General features: G+C 45.8%; 1 protein-coding gene across 1 annotated transcript in view; it reads left to right on the forward strand.

Moving 5' to 3' along the window:
- PASD1 (PAS domain containing repressor 1) overlaps positions 1-14245 on the forward strand; it is a 52478-nt gene extending 38233 nt beyond the window's left edge. Inside the window, exons 6-11 of the mRNA XM_033413584.2 lie at positions 1604-1785; positions 8919-9101; positions 9454-9651; positions 10002-10264; positions 11545-11806; positions 13602-14245. Coding sequence (XP_033269475.2) covers positions 1604-1785; positions 8919-9101; positions 9454-9651; positions 10002-10264; positions 11545-11806; positions 13602-13727 — 1214 coding nt within the window. The 3' untranslated portion in view covers positions 13728-14245. The remainder of the gene's footprint in view (positions 1-1603; positions 1786-8918; positions 9102-9453; positions 9652-10001; positions 10265-11544; positions 11807-13601) is intronic.
- Positions 14246-15388: the final 1143 nt, after the last annotated feature.

A 15388-nucleotide genomic window follows, 5' to 3' on the forward strand; every position in this document is an offset into this window, starting at 1 on the left:
CAATCTCAAAGCTTTGTTTAAAAAATCCTTTCAAAACAAAACGGGGACAAAGTCCATGAACCCATTATTGTGATTTCAAAAATGTATAAGAGCAATTTACTTTACGCACAGTAAAATCCACTCATTGGGGTGTGCAGTTCTTGACAAAGGCAAAGAGTCATACATCCATCACCACAGTACCAAACAGAACAGTTATGTCACCCCCCCAAATTCCTTTGTTCCGCCTCTTTGAACTCAAACTCTGTCCCCCATCCTCTGGCAACTATTGATCTGCATTCTATCTCTGCTTTCCTTTTATCAGAATGTCATGTAAATGGAATCATACAATGTCTAGCCTTTTTTGGTCTGGCTTTGTTAAAAAAAATAAATTTCAGATTCATACATGTGTGAGTCAATGGTTCATTCCTTTTTTCTTGCTGAGTAGTACTTAATCTTATGAATGCACTACAGTGTTTTCTGTGTGTGTGGTTTTTTTTTTTAACTCATTCATCTGAAGAAGGACATCTAGGTTGTTTCCAAGTTTTTGGTGATTATAAATAAAGCTACTGTAAACATTTGCATAGAGGATTTTTGTGTGCCTATATATTTTTAATTCATTTGGGTAAATTCCTGGGAGTGGGACTACTGGGTCATATGGGAAGTGCGTGTGAAGAGAACTGCCAAACTCTTTTCTGAAATGACTCTATAATTTTGCATTATTCAAATAATGTTCTCCACTTTGCTTTTTGTGGCTGCCGAAGGAAAGTCATGTCACAACACCTCCAAGAGTGCCTTCAGGCACTCCCAAGATCCCACATTCTGGGGAACCTAGTTTTATAGAAGTGATTTATGACTAGGTTTGATTTGGTTTTATCAGTTGGAAGGTACCAAATTCCAGAGGCAGAGCCAAAAGAACTTTTATAAAGAAAAGACACTTAACACGAATGGGTTGGGTGCCTGCTTATGCTTGGATGGATGGAGGTAAAGTGAGACATTCCCTTCTTTTACTTAATTTTCAAATACGAACAGATTTTTTAAACAATTTTTTAAAAATTAATTAATTAATTAATTTAATTTTGGCTGTGCTGGGTCTTCGTTGCTGCACGTGGGCTTTCTCTAGTTGTGGCGAGCGGGGGCCACTCTTTGCTGTGCACGGGCTTCTCATTGCAGTGGCTTCTCTTGTGTGGATGGAGCACAGGCTCTACGTGCACAGACTTCAGTAGTTACAGCACGTGGGCTCATTAGTTGTGGCACACAGGCCCAGTAGTTGTGGCTCGCGGGCTCTAGAGCGCTGGCTCAGTAGTTGTGGCACACAGGCTTAGTTGCTCCATGGCATGTGGGATCTTCCTGGACCAGGGCTCGAACCCATGTCCCCTGCATTGGCAGGCGGATTCTTAACCACTGCGCCACCAGAAAAGTCCCTCAAATGTGAACAGATTTTTAAGTAGTGTTCTGTATTACTCCTGGTACCTGGCACACCTAATCATTAATATGGAATAAAACTGGACTTTCCTGTTTTTATAATTTATAACAGGAAATAAACAGAGAAATTTGTGTAATCTGTTTGATAGTGTTAGTACTTTTGCTTTTTTCATCATGAATTCCACTGTCTTTTCTTCCTCAGCACCATTATCTTTGCCGAGCTTTGAAGTCAAAACTGAGGTGGAACATGTGGAGCAGATGGACCACATGGGTGAGATGGAGCAGGTGGATGAGGAGAAAGAGGTGGACAAGGTGGACCAGGTACCCCAGGAGGACCGGGAGACCATCTCGTTCCCCAGTGTCACTGCTGACGTCGGAAATCAGGTATCTCTGGGAGCCTTGCTCCACATATTCGTCTGTACCACTAACCTGCAAAGCCCCGAATTTCCACTCTTGTGCTCAATTTCACTTTGCAAAAAGCATGCTCTTTGTTTTTTTAAACTGTATCACCGTTTCTGTTGTACTGGATTTTCTGATGCAGCTGAGAATCCAATGGGCTGTAGCCAACAGGGAGATTGGAGGTTCTCTAAGACCAAATCCTGTTCTCCTCTTAATGTGAAATATGCAGAGACACTTTGTGCTTGAGAGAAAGTTCGAGCCAAATAGGAAGCTTAAATACTAAGAAAGGGCACTATTTTTAAGAGCTGTGCTCGTCACCCGTGAGGGGATGCTAACTATCCCATGGGAGGATGACTTTCCTGCCTACCCATGCCAGCACTGCCTACCCATACCAACACTTCCGCACCACGAGCTAGGTTTCCACAATGGAATTGTTATTAGGTTAGAAGCATCCCTTTCAGAATGTTAAATATATCCAACCTCCAACTGTCAGCACCAATGTATGGTTCAAGGCCAAATCAAAACAGTTGGATTAACTATTCTGTTGCTCTTCTACCCCCAAATTTGTGTACATAATCACAAATTTGGGTGATCATCTTTTATATTAGACAGGATTATTATAATCAGGATTGGCAGCCAAGATAATGAGTTTATGGTCTGTTATGTGGAATTGTATGCATTAATTACCAAGCCTTAGACGAGGCTCTTCATTCCTAATGCCAAAGGCATCCTTTTCTAATGAGAAGAAATGAGGGCTGGAAAATAGTTGTTTGAGTTTGGCCCCAGTACTGTGACCTTGGCACATCCCTGAGCCTCAGTTTCTCCAACTTGAAATGGTCTGCTTGCCTTGAAGGGATTTTTAGACTGCTATGAAAATTCTTTGAACTATTTAAAAGAAAATTTCTGTAGAAATACATTTGTCTTTATGTCTCTATCATGCTAAAAAGTTGTGGTTCCCCTTTCACTGTTGATAGGTTTCTCTTCTCCTTCGAATTAATTTATATTTAAACTTTAAATATAACTTTACTTTAAAATAGTCAAAATAACCAGCAATGCGTGTGTGTAGCCTGACTCTGCACGTGATAGTGTAATAGGCTTGTTTCTGGGTGCCATGGGTTGACAGACTGGAGTGTACCCAGAAGATTGAGAGCAGGGTGGAGAGGGGCTGGAAAATGTCACATTGTCTTTAGTGGAAAGCACTGGAGAAGGGAGACTGGGACGGACAGGACAGCTTCATCCAAATAGCTGCAGGGCCGTCCTGCTCCTTAAGTGGAAGATATGTCTCCAATGGATCAAACTATGGCAAAGAGCGAGCAGCTCAGGGTGGGCAACTTTCTTGCTCCCTTCAAGGAAGTCCTTCTAGATGGGTTAGGTTCCCCCCCCAGGTGGTGAACCGCCTCCCCTTCAATGGAAAGGTTTGAGCCAAGGCTTGGTAGCTCGTCTGCCAGGGACAGCAGAGAAAAGATTCCTACCTGGAGAAGTGAGGGTAGATGTGATGACCTGTAACGTTTGTCTCTTCCAGTCCTGAGTTAAGAGATTTTCTTTTGTCTAATGAATGCCTGCTTTCTTAGAGGAAGATATACACTATATTGTGAAAGAAGGACAATTGGGCAATTTTCAATGGATTAAAAATAACATATAATTTTTTACTCCAAATGAGAAAAAAACAACTTGAATGTTTTTTTTCTCTCTCTCTTTAATAACTCAGCTATATGTTTCCACTAACCATAAATAGGTTGAAGGACCACAGTATATCTTCTTTTTTGTCTTTAGTGATTGCCATGTGTGTGTACCTTTTTCTCATCATTAATATGGGGATTGTGGATTGGCACTGTGACTCTCTCGTCTTGTTATACACACAGTGTCTAGCACAGATCAAGGCAAGCAACAGTTGTTTCTAGGTCCTACTTACAGCTCTGACAGCTCTTTTCCAAGAATCTCACCTCTTTGCTGTCTCCCTCAGCCAGTCAGTTGAGAAGTCCTATCCGCTTCCTTAATTTCTCTAAAATGTGTCCCTGCATTTGGACTTTTAAATTTTCTTTTTTTTTTTACTTCCAGTTTTATTGAGATGCAGTTGGCATTCAGCACTGTAAAAGTTTGTGTGCATCATGAGTTGACTTACATACATCATGAAATAATTACCACAATAAGTGTAGTGAACATCCATCATCTCACATAGATACACAATTAAGGAAATAGAAAAAAACTTTTTCCTTGTAATAAGAGGCCTTAGGATTTACTCTCCTAACAGTTTTCATATATAACAGACAGCAGTGTTCATTATATTCATCATGTTGTACATTCCATCTTAGAACTTATTTATCTTTGACTTGGAGTTTGTATCTTTTGACTGCCTTCATCCAGTTTCCCCACCCACCCCCTTACCCACCTGTGATAACCACAGATCTGTTTTCTTTTTCTACGAGTTTGTTTCTTTGTTTGTTTTTGAAGTGTAATAGACCTACAACACTATGTTAGTTCCTGGTACACAACACAGTGATTTGATATTTCTATACATTTCAAAATGATCACCACGATAAGTCTAGTTACCATCTGTCACCATAGAAATATATAATTATTGACTGTGTTCCCCACACTGTACTTTTCATACCCGTGACTCATGTATTTTGCAGGTGGAAGTTTGTACTTCTTAGTCTCCTCACCTTCTCCTCTAATCCCCCACTCCCCTCCCCTCTGGCAACCAACTGTTTGTTTTCTGTATCTATGACTCTGTTTCAGTTTTGTCTTTATTTGTTCATTTGTTTTGTTTTTTAGATTCCACATTTAGTGAAATCAATGTATTGGTGTCTCTCTGTCCTGACTTATTTAACTTAGCTTTATACACTGTAGGCCCATCCATGTTGCTGCAAATGGCAAAATTTCATTCTTTTTTAAGGCTGAGTAATATTCCAGTTGTATATATGCTGCATCTTTATTCATTTATCTATCAATGGGCACTTAGGTTGCTTCCATATCTTGGCTATTGGAAATAATGCTGCAATGAACATAGAGGTACCTATATCTTTTCTAATTACTGTGTTTCTTTCTTTTGGATAAGTACCCAGGAATGGAATTTCTGGATCTTATGGTAGTTTCATTTTTAATTTTTTGAGGAATCTCCATACTGTTTTCCGTAGTGGCTGCACCAGTATACATTCCCACCAACAGTGCAGGAGGGTTCCCTTCTCTCCACACCCTCACCAACACTTTGACTATTTGTTGTCTTTTTGATGATAGCCATTCTCACAGGTGTGAGGTGGTAGCTCATTGTGGTTTTGATTTGCATTTCCCTGAAAATTAGTGATGCTGAGCATATTTTCATGTGCCTGTTGGCGATCTGTATGTTTTCTTTGGAAAAATATCTATTCATATCCTCTGCCCATTTGGGGGTTGTTTGTTTGCTGTTTTTTTTTTAACATCTTTATTGGAGTATAATTGCTGTATAATGGTGTGTCAGTTTCTGCTGTATAACAAAGTGAATCAGCTATACATATACATATATCCCCATATCTCCTCCCTCTTATGTCTCCCTCCCACCATCCCTATCGCACCCCTCTAGGTGGTCACAAAGCACCAAGCCAATCTCCCTGTGCTATGCGGCTGCTTCCCACTAGCTATCTGTTTAACATTTGGTAGTGTATATATGTACATGCCACTCTCTCACTTCGTCCCAGATTACCCTTCCCCCTCCCCGTGTCCTCAATTCCATTCTCTACATCTGCGTCTTTATTCCTGTCCTGCCCCTAGGTTCTTCAGAACCATTTTTTTTTAAGATTCCATATATATGTGTTAGCATACGGTATTTGTCTTTCTCTTTCTGACTTACTTCACTCTGTATGACAGACTCTAGGTCCATCCACCTCACTACAAATAACTCAATTTCGTTTCTCTTTATGGCTAAGTAATATTCCATTGTATATACGTGCCACATCTTCTTTATCCATTCATCTGTTGATGGACACTTAGGTTGCTTCCATGTCCTGGCTCTTGTAAATAGAGCTGCAATGAACATTGTGGTACATGTCTCTTTTTGAATTATGGTTTTCTCAGGGATTATGCCCAGTAGTGGGATTGCTGGGTCATATGCTAGTTCTATTTTCAGTTTTTTAAGGAACTTCCATAGGGACTGTATCAATTTACATTCCCACCAACAGTGCAGGAGGGTTCCCTTTTCTCCACACCTTCTCCAGCATTTATTGTTTGTAGATTTTTTGATGTTGAATTGTATCAGTTCTTTGTATATTTTGGATATTAACCCCTTACCAGATATATCTTTTGCAAATATTTTTCTCCCGTTTGGTTGGTGGCCTTTTCATTTTGTTGATAGTTTCCTTTGCATTGCAAAGGCTTTTTAGTTGGATGTAGTCCCATTGGTTTACTTTTCCTTTTGTTTCCCTTGCCTGGGGAGACATATCCAAAAAAAAAATTACTAAAGACTGATGTCAAAGAGCATACTGCCTATGTTTTCTTCTAGAAGTTTTATGGTTTCAGGCCTTACATTTAACTCTTTAATCCATTTTGAATTTATTTTTATACAAGTTGTGATATTCTTTGGCATGTTGCTGTACAGTTTTCCCAACACCATTTATTGAAGAGAATGTTTTCTCTCTGTTGTATATTCTTGCCAACTTTGTTGTAGATTAATTGCCCATATGAGTGTGGGTCCATTTCAGAGCTCTGTATTCTGTTCCATTGATCTATATGTCTGTTTTTGTGCCAGTACTATTCTGTTTTGATTACAGTAGCTTTGTAGTGTAGTCTGAAGTCAGGGAGCATGATACCTCCAGCTTTGTTCTTATTTCTCAAGATTATCTTGGCTCTTCAGCATCTTTCGTGTTTTCATACAAATTTTAGAATTATTCTAGTTCTGTGAAAATGCCATTGGTATTTTGATAGAGATTACATTGAATCTGTACATCGCCTTGGGTAATATGGTCATTTTAACAACATTAATTCTTCCTATCCATGAGTAGAGTATAGCTTTCCATCTATTCATGGCATCTTCAGTTTTTTTCACCAGTATCCTATAGTTTTCAGCATATAGGTCTTTAACCTCCTTAGGTTTATTCCTAGGTATTTTATTCTTTTTGATGCAGTTGTAAATGGGATTATTTCATTAATTTCTCTTTCTGATAGTTTGTTGTTAATGTATACAAATGCAACAGATTTCTGTATATTAATTTTGTACCCTCAACTTTACCGAATTCATTTATAAGTTCTGGTAGTTTTTTGGTGATGTCTTTAGACTAGGTCCTGACAGGGAAATCTATGAGGCTACGGTGGTCCTGGAGCTGGTGTCTGCCTGCCAGTGGGCAGGGCTGGGGCCCAGGGGGTCTTGAGGCCAGTGCCAGCTCCTGGTGGACAGGTCCATGTTCTGAGCCCTCTGGTGGATGGGGTCAGGTCTTGGGGTAGCTGGGAGCTCAGGTGGTCCTAAGGCAGCAAGCCTGCTGGTGGTTGGGGTCTGAGTCCCTATCCGGCTATTGGTTTGGCCTGAGGCATCCCAGAAGTGGCACCTATAGACTGTTGGGCCAGGGCTAGGCTGGGTCCTGGGGCTAATAAGCTAGAGGGAGGCCTCCAAAATGGCTCTTGCCAGCACCAGTGTCCTTGTGCCAGAACCCCATGGCTGCCACCAGTTTCTGTGTCCCAAGAGTGACCTACATTTGCCTGCTGCCTCTCTGGGAGATTCTCCAAGATCAGCAGGTGGGTCTGACCCAGGCTCCTATCCAATTACTGCTTCTGCCCTGGGTATCAGAGTGTGTGAGAGTTTGTGTGCATCCTTTAAGAGTGGAATCCCTATTTCCTATGCCCCCTGGCTCTCCTGAAAGTAAGCCCCACTGTCCTTCAAAGCCAAATCTTCTGGGAGCTCATCTTCCCAGGGCAGGACCCCCAGCCTGGGGAGTCTGATGTGGGGCTCAGACCTCTCACTCCTTGGGGAGAACCTCTGCAATTGTAATTATCCTCCTGTCTGTGGGTCACCCACCCTTGGGGTATGGGTCTTGACTATCCTGTGACTCCATCCCTGCCACCCATCTCTTTATGGTTACTTCTTTATATATGTAGCTGTAGAAGATCTTTTCTGCTGGTCTTCAAGTCTTCTGATCAACAGTTGAGCTCAGTGTCTTCCTACTCTGCCATCTTGGACACTCCCCTGACCCTTCCTTTCTGTTTCCTGTTTCTGATCTGTTTTAGGCCCCGGTTATCTCTACCTTGAATTACCTCTACAGCCTCCTAACTAGCTTCTCTCTGACTCTAAACTTACTTCCTCCTGTCAGTTCATCTTCCACACAGCTGCCAGAAGGCATGTTGTACAACACTGATGTGAGCATGTTACTTCCCCAATCAGATTTGTGTTTTAGAACACTCCTCCTGGCAGCAGTGCAAGGTGGCTGATGAATAAAATTCAAGTTCCCCGGCCACCTAAATGTGTATGGTTTGCACAATGCTCTTTTCCTGGCTTCCCTTCCACGTGTGATTTGCCTCATCCCTCCTTTCCAGCCAATCCGAAGCATTAGTTTGTCCCCCAACACATTCTCTAATTTTATCAAGCTTTACATTTGTTTATTTCCAGATCTGAGGCTGGTACTCAAGTTAAAATTAGATTTCTAGGGCCAAGCAGAAAGTATTCCACCAAGTACTATGGTTGTGTATGGACAGTACCTACTTGATCGGGGACTGTGAAAATCGGATCTGTGAATTCTGTACAGTGCTTAGACGAGTGCCTGGAATAAAGGAAGTGCCAGTTGAGCATCCTTCTTCTTCCTGCATTGCTAGCAGAGGCATCGATAAGTGTTTCCCCATGTCTCATTTGTGATCTGACCTGCTTCACTCTGACTCTTTCACTAAGGACTTTGGGAAGGTTACTTCATGTCTCTGGGCCAATTCCACAGCTTTATGTTTAGGGGAAAAATTAGACTAAATGATCCCCGTAATCCACTTCTGATATAGAATTTCTGGATTCCCTAACCATTTCTTTAAACTTTCTAGTAGTGAATGAAATCAGGGTTGGAGTGTCACTTTTCTCATTCTCAGTCTTTCAAAACTTGGAAATAAAACAATATGGTAGAATTTGGAGAACCCAATGGCCCTGTGTATGAACCATAAGTGATTCCTTCACACAGTCACTACACCCACCGCCGTCCGTCATATGGTACGTCAACAGACGGGAGGAGGAGCTGATGAAGAGGTTCCGGGAGCAGCTGGAGGAGAGGACGCAGATGCTGCGGGGTGAGATCTGGAACCAGAACCACGCGCTGGAAATGTTGAAGGAGCAGCTCCAGTCAATGCAGGATTCCAAGTTGCAGGTCAGAGGCCAGTTCTATGTAAGTGGCGGAAGGGAGAGGAGAAAGGGACCTTGACAGTCTTCAAGGAGTTAGTCAATAGGGCCTGCTAATAGCAACAGCTGCTGCCTCCAGGGCAGCATGGGACATCTGGAATGATCTTCAGCAGGGACTTACGGCTTTGCTCCTTTTCTCTTGGCTGCAAGAGCTGGGATGGGCCCAGCCAGGCCCTGGCAGTGGCAGATGTGGCTCATGTACAGCCAAGGCTTTCTGTGGGCTGGCCTGTAGGCAGTCTCGCTCCATGACCAGCATGTCTTGTGCCCTAAGGAAAGCTGTGGCCTCTGAATAAGACCTTTGTGGTACTGTGTCCTTACAGATTCAGCCATCTACCTCACGCCACATTCACAGTCCTGAGCCCCAGCCTTTGGAGCCAGTGCCCAAGAAACAATGCATTGGGCCGATGCATAGGTCCCTCCCAGACTGCAAGGAGGCCAGGCACTTCTGTGGTTCATGTTCATCCTACTCCTTCCGATTCCCTGAGGAGCTTCAGCAGCCCTGTGACGCCTCTTCCCAGGTATGGAAAGCCTGTTTCATCTGTGTAGCTGAAAGGGGATTTCATTTTCATGAAAATGTGGGCTCAGCTGTTTCTCCTTGAGGGGCCAGTGGCTACCCAGTTGGCTGCAATTCGTTTGCCTGAGATAAAAATATATCCTGGCCAGCCAGACCTGGACACACACGCACATGTGCGTGTACATATGTGCTGCACCGCAGATTCTCACAGCCGGGAGCACGACTGCAGCTCGTGCCCAAACAAGCAGACAGTCACCCGAGAGGCGGCATTGCTGTTGTCTTCCACCCTTGGGAGAATGGAGTGTTTGTGTTCCATTTCTGAGAGGCTCTGTTATCTCTTTTCTTTTGACACAGCAGCCCGCTCAGGAGCTGGTGCAATACCTCCCACAGCAGGCGGGGCTGCAGGAGCAGTCACAGCAGCATAATGTTACTGTGGAAAACCGTGTGCTGCAAATACTCGTGCCAAGCCAACCTAACGTCTCCTTGCCCCTCGATAACACCCATATGTTTACGTCGACGCAGCACATCACGGTTCCTGTCCAATTAGAAGCTGAGCAACAGCCCTCCAGCAGCTATCATGGTGAAAACCCTGGGGGCCAGGAAGGCAGGAGTCATAGGTAAGAAGTGCATGGAATGGTAATAAGGGCTGAGGTCACTGCTCTCCCCTCGTGGCTGGACACCATACCTGAAACCATGGGCGACTTGCCCACGGGCACCCAAAGTCCCCTCATCCCAAGCAGTGTGCTCCCCCTCATCCTGCTCTGCGGCCACTGAACCCCGCCTCCACAGGCGTGGCGCATAGCCGAGCACGCCTTGATGGAACAGAGGCATCTCCATGAAAATAAAAGGACTAGATCAGGACGTCTCCAAGCTAGGGAATGAGCATGCCACTCTTGAAATCACTTGACTTCACGCACCCAAGCCCAGCCTCACAGCACAGGGTGTCTATAGTAAAGTCTTGAGTGTCCCCAGGTGAATGACTCCTGGCTCCTAGCTTCCTTCTTCCACTTCCCTGGGATCCGGTGGTCACAGTAGACCAGGTGAAGGGGTCTCCAGGGCACTGACGATCTCTATGGGGGAAGCAAGTGTGAAAGAGTTGCTAGATTGCCATTGGATGCCTAAAGAGCCAAGAACACAGAAGGACCAAGTCCTGGGAGGCAGTCTGAGCACACGAACACATTTTCTGCTCAGGGATAAAATTTTTGGCTCCAAATGCCAGAGAAAGAAGGTTCTGCTCAACAGTGAAGGGTTGTGTAGCACATTCTTGGCACCCAATAACTATTTTTGAATGAATGCCAGTTCTCTGAGCAGGTCTCCCAGAGCCCTCTGGATTTTCTTCTGCGTTCCTTTAGGATCAGTGTCCCTGACACGTGGGGTGGGTTAGTGCCATGTTTCCCACTGGCCTGATCATCCGAATCAACCTGAAGAGGTTGTTAACAGTACAGATTCAGAGTTTTGGATGATGCTCAAAAATCTCTGTTTATCACACGACCTCCAGGTTTAGGGTGATAGAGGGAGCCCCAGACTTAGAGAAGGAAAACAGACCTTGCAAGCTCCTCTCGGCCATGAGCTCCTTCAGTGACGAAGGGCACGTTCCTGAATTCGGGGTAGGTGAAGCAACACAAGGCCACAGAAGTTACCATCGTGGAAGAACCAGGACTGTCCAAGTAATAGAAATAAAACCACTTGATATAAATGACTGATTTTTCTTAATATTTACATTCGCTTTACTTTGGCAAATTGAGACTTATTCGGGCCAAAGTGAGAGTCCAAGCAAATGAATCCTGATTTAGCCACTCGAAGCATGTTCCTTGAGCACCTAGTGATGAGCAAGACAGTGTCTCCTGGGCCATCGTTCCTAGACCCGTGTCACTGTAACATGTTTCTTCTCTTACAGTTTTCTTCTTGAGGACCAGCAGGGGCCCTGCCTGAGTCCTTTGCTCCTGGCACATAACCCAAGCTCTGAGATGATTTCTTCTACCGTCATCCCTCAGTGTCAGATAAGTTCTGACTCAAACTTAGTCATGCTGCAGATCCCAGAGGATTCCAACCAACTTTGTCAACAGCCAGAAGACCCACAGCATCACCTTTACTTCCAAGTTGAAACTTGGCCTTCCAGTGAGCAGGCCTCCCTGCAGGACCAAGTTACTTGGGTTCAGGTATACACCCCCTTCTCCTCTGCCCCCCGGCCCAGGTCAGGAAGTTCTGCACCGAGGCTGGACCCTTCCCCATATGTTCCGTGTGTGAAATCCACACTTCAAAGCTCAAAGAAATCTGAGGGTGGGTACCCACATGGGGTAGCAGTCACGGCTGAGCAAAAAGATTCTCTAGGCTTCCATGAAAAAGTGAGCTGTCCTCGGCGATATTAAAGGCAATCTGATTTGGAAACCTCTCACAAATACGTTTCCTGGGCAAAATGAGTCCTGCCATATGCTGAGCTCAATGCCCCAGCCCAGACCCCTTTCTGAACTTCCGGATCTTTAGTTGTGCTACAAAATCCAAGGCCTGGTGTGGCATGTTCCCTGGTACTGATAATAAACCAGGAATCCTTCCACTGAATGAATGTGCAAGGTATCCATCCATGGGGTGCCCCGTATTTGGCAGGGCAGACCCCACCTTGGGGACCATCTGTCTTGGCTATGTTGCTAGGGCAGTGGCGGGAGCTGGTCCAGATGGCAGTCACATAGCAGGTTTTACTTCCCGGGGACACTCCCAGCAGGCCCCTTGGGGACCACAGACTCTCCATCTGACTAACAGCATTTACAAAGGGTGTTTGTCGGGATTCTGGCTTTAGAGATCTTAATAGAACTTAACCTCTTAAAAAAAACTAACAACAAGGAAAAAAAACAGTAAACTAAGGCAGAATGAAGGGGATTGGATATTTTAAATGGCTATGATTAACTTCACATAGACCTCTTGACCAGCTGGGCCACCAGCCCTCCAGAAAGTTGGTCCATTAGAGGGACTGCCCACACGAAGACATCAGATGGTCAGTGGGTCCTGTGGTTCAGTTAGCAAGCCAGGCTCTGGTGAGAGCCTTCCTCATGCCTGCTCTCAAGGCACTTACCCTCTGGACGGGCCCTGAGAGGCAGAGCAGGCTGAGCAGATGTCCCAGGGAAGTGGGGAAGGGAGGACCCCGCAAGGTTGCACAGATGGGAGAATGCAGTGGACCAGCCAAAGGTAGGACTGTGTTGGAGGCCCCCTGTCCACGAGACTTCAGGGGCTCCCCATACCCTGCTCGGGTTCGTCTTCTCCAAGCTCTGGACCCTCCCTCTCCCCGGGTCCCCAGACACCTTTGGCTTTCTGCCCCTAGCGCAGCCCTGCTCTTTCTGTCTCCTCTACCTTCTCCTCCACCCTCTTGAATTCCACTTGTTGAAATCTTATATCACCTTCAAAACCCAGCCCAAGGGGTCCCTCTTTCTCCAGCAGAAAAGATTCGCACAGCCCACTCCTTGGAACACCATCTGTGTGTCTGTCCCGCCTGCCCTGTCCACAGCCCAGAGTGGGTTGTTACCTCTCCCTGTCTCATTGCTCAAGTGAGCCTGGTAGCTGCCAGTCAGGCTCAGTGTGGAAGTCACCTAGCCTGAGCAGAATGGTGAGGGCCAAAGGTAGGGGCAGGGAGAGACCTTCTAAGGCCTCGGCTGGCCATGGCTGGTAGGGAACTGGACCGGGAGGGCCAGACACGGGGCCCAGTAGCCTTAGGCATTCAGACAAGTTTGGGAGAGCCCAGGACTGCTTCTGCTGGTCTTTAAGGCAAGATGCCATTGGGAGAGAGAAACAGGGGTGATCCCATTTCCTTAGCTCCAACTTCTGCCGGCACCTTGCAGGCTTGTGTTCCAAAGACCTGCTTCTCACTGGCTTGCTGACTCGGACTAAAGGGATTCTTCCACCGCTGCAAAATGGGCCCAGGCACTCTAGCAAAGGACTCCACTTTGTCCCCCTTTTTCCCGGCAGGTACCAACCCCTGAGACAGAAGTCCAGGGCTCTTCAGGTCTACAGATTATCCAAGACGACACGGAACACGGGCCAGGCCAAATCTGCTACTTCATGTCTGCAGCGCCGTCCAACTCGTACGAGTAGCAGCGCCACATGTACTTTCCTCTCTAGCCTCGAGAGAAGAAGGGGAGACAAGATGCTGAGGCCTGCATGACAAGGGGACCTCCAAGGCGCACACAGTCCCCTGGAGTAAGGGGTAGGGGGTGGGGTGGATCCTTTATTTTCTTTTCTGACAAGTTCTTTTTGTAATTGTTACTTGAGCACAACCTGTTCTTTGAAATCATGCTACAGAGGCAGCCTGTGATCCCTAGCGTGTGCTGCCCAGCCTCGCAGACACCGAATCTACCATGGGCAGGCAGGCTGCGGAGTCTGCTCAGGGTAGAAGAGCCTTTTGATGACAAGAAGTATTTTCCAGCATGGTTTGCAATCTAGTTGGAGCTGTTCCGTATCAGGCTGTGAAAATTCCGAGGCCTTGGCCTTGACGATCAAGGTCGGCACTTCCTCCACAGTCAAGCTGGGGAAATGCATGGAGAACAGCAATCCAACTGTGGAAAAAGCTGAAACCAGGTCAAAAGTTTTATGCTAAAGTACTCACGGCTTTGCTGCTTAATAAAAATTGTCTTTTACTACAACTCTCTGTGAACTTATAACTGACTTTTGGAACCTAGAAATGGTACCTGCCTTCCTGAGTGGCTGTGTGCCCAAGTCTTCTGGGTAGCTGAGGCCCAACACAGTTGGCCTGGGGCTACCCACTCTGTGTTGACTGTGCCAATGCCTAATACAGCCCGTGAGAGGTGAGCCTGGTTGCTCAAGGGCACAGTGCCCATTTGCTTTGCGTGCAGGTTCCTTCTCTTCTTTCTGGCAGGAGTACTTCCTGGAGGAAGAGTGATTTGCTCTCCGTCAAGCACCAAGGAGAGCATCTTCCCAGCTGTCTGCACAGAGGCGGGGAAGCGGGTGGGGGGGGGCTTGGATAACCTAGCCTGAAGTCATCATGTGCCTTGAATGTCAAGTCTTAAAGTAATGAACCATTGCAGGAAGAAGGCAAAGGAAGCCCCAGTCCCCAGTGGCAAGTTACAATAAAGGGGACAGTGAGGCCACATACCCACAGGAGAAGCTTGACACCCCCCAGGTAGCCTGATCTCTACCAGGGTGCTGTGGACTGAATGGGTCCCCCTCAATTCACATGTTAAAGCTCTACCGCCAATAGGACGGTATTTGGAGGTGGGGCCTTTGGGAGGTGATTAGCTTTAGATGAGGTCGTGGGGGTGGTGCCCTTATAGTGGAATTAGTGCTCTTAGAAGAAGAGACACAGAGAGCTTGCTCCCTCTCTCACCTTGTATGCACAAAGAGGCAGTCACATCAGCTCACAGCAAGATGGTGGCTACCTACGAGCCAATAGAAGAGGTCTCAGAATAAAACCTACCTTGCTATCACCTTGATCTTGGTCACCTTGACAGCCTCTAGAACTGTGAAAAATAAAAATCTGCTGCTGAAGCCCCCCCACCCCCCGGCTGTAGTATTTTGTTATGGCAGCCTAAGCTTTGCAGCCATTGGGAAGAAGCAGCTGCAGGCCCAGTCACTTGTCAGAGTGCCTCCTTGGTACGTTCAGGTACATCTCCCATTGTGTCAGCACGTGCAGAGCATTTCCAAGAACCAGTTCTCTTGGGCTGCCCCACAGAGATGGAAGCAAAGGTTAGGGTCATTCTTGGTACCCTCTTTGACTTTGGATGGGTAGAGGTGGAAGT

Source organism: Orcinus orca, chromosome X (assembly GCF_937001465.1).
Source record: "Orcinus orca chromosome X, mOrcOrc1.1, whole genome shotgun sequence".
Taxonomy (NCBI): domain Eukaryota; kingdom Metazoa; phylum Chordata; class Mammalia; order Artiodactyla; family Delphinidae; genus Orcinus; species Orcinus orca.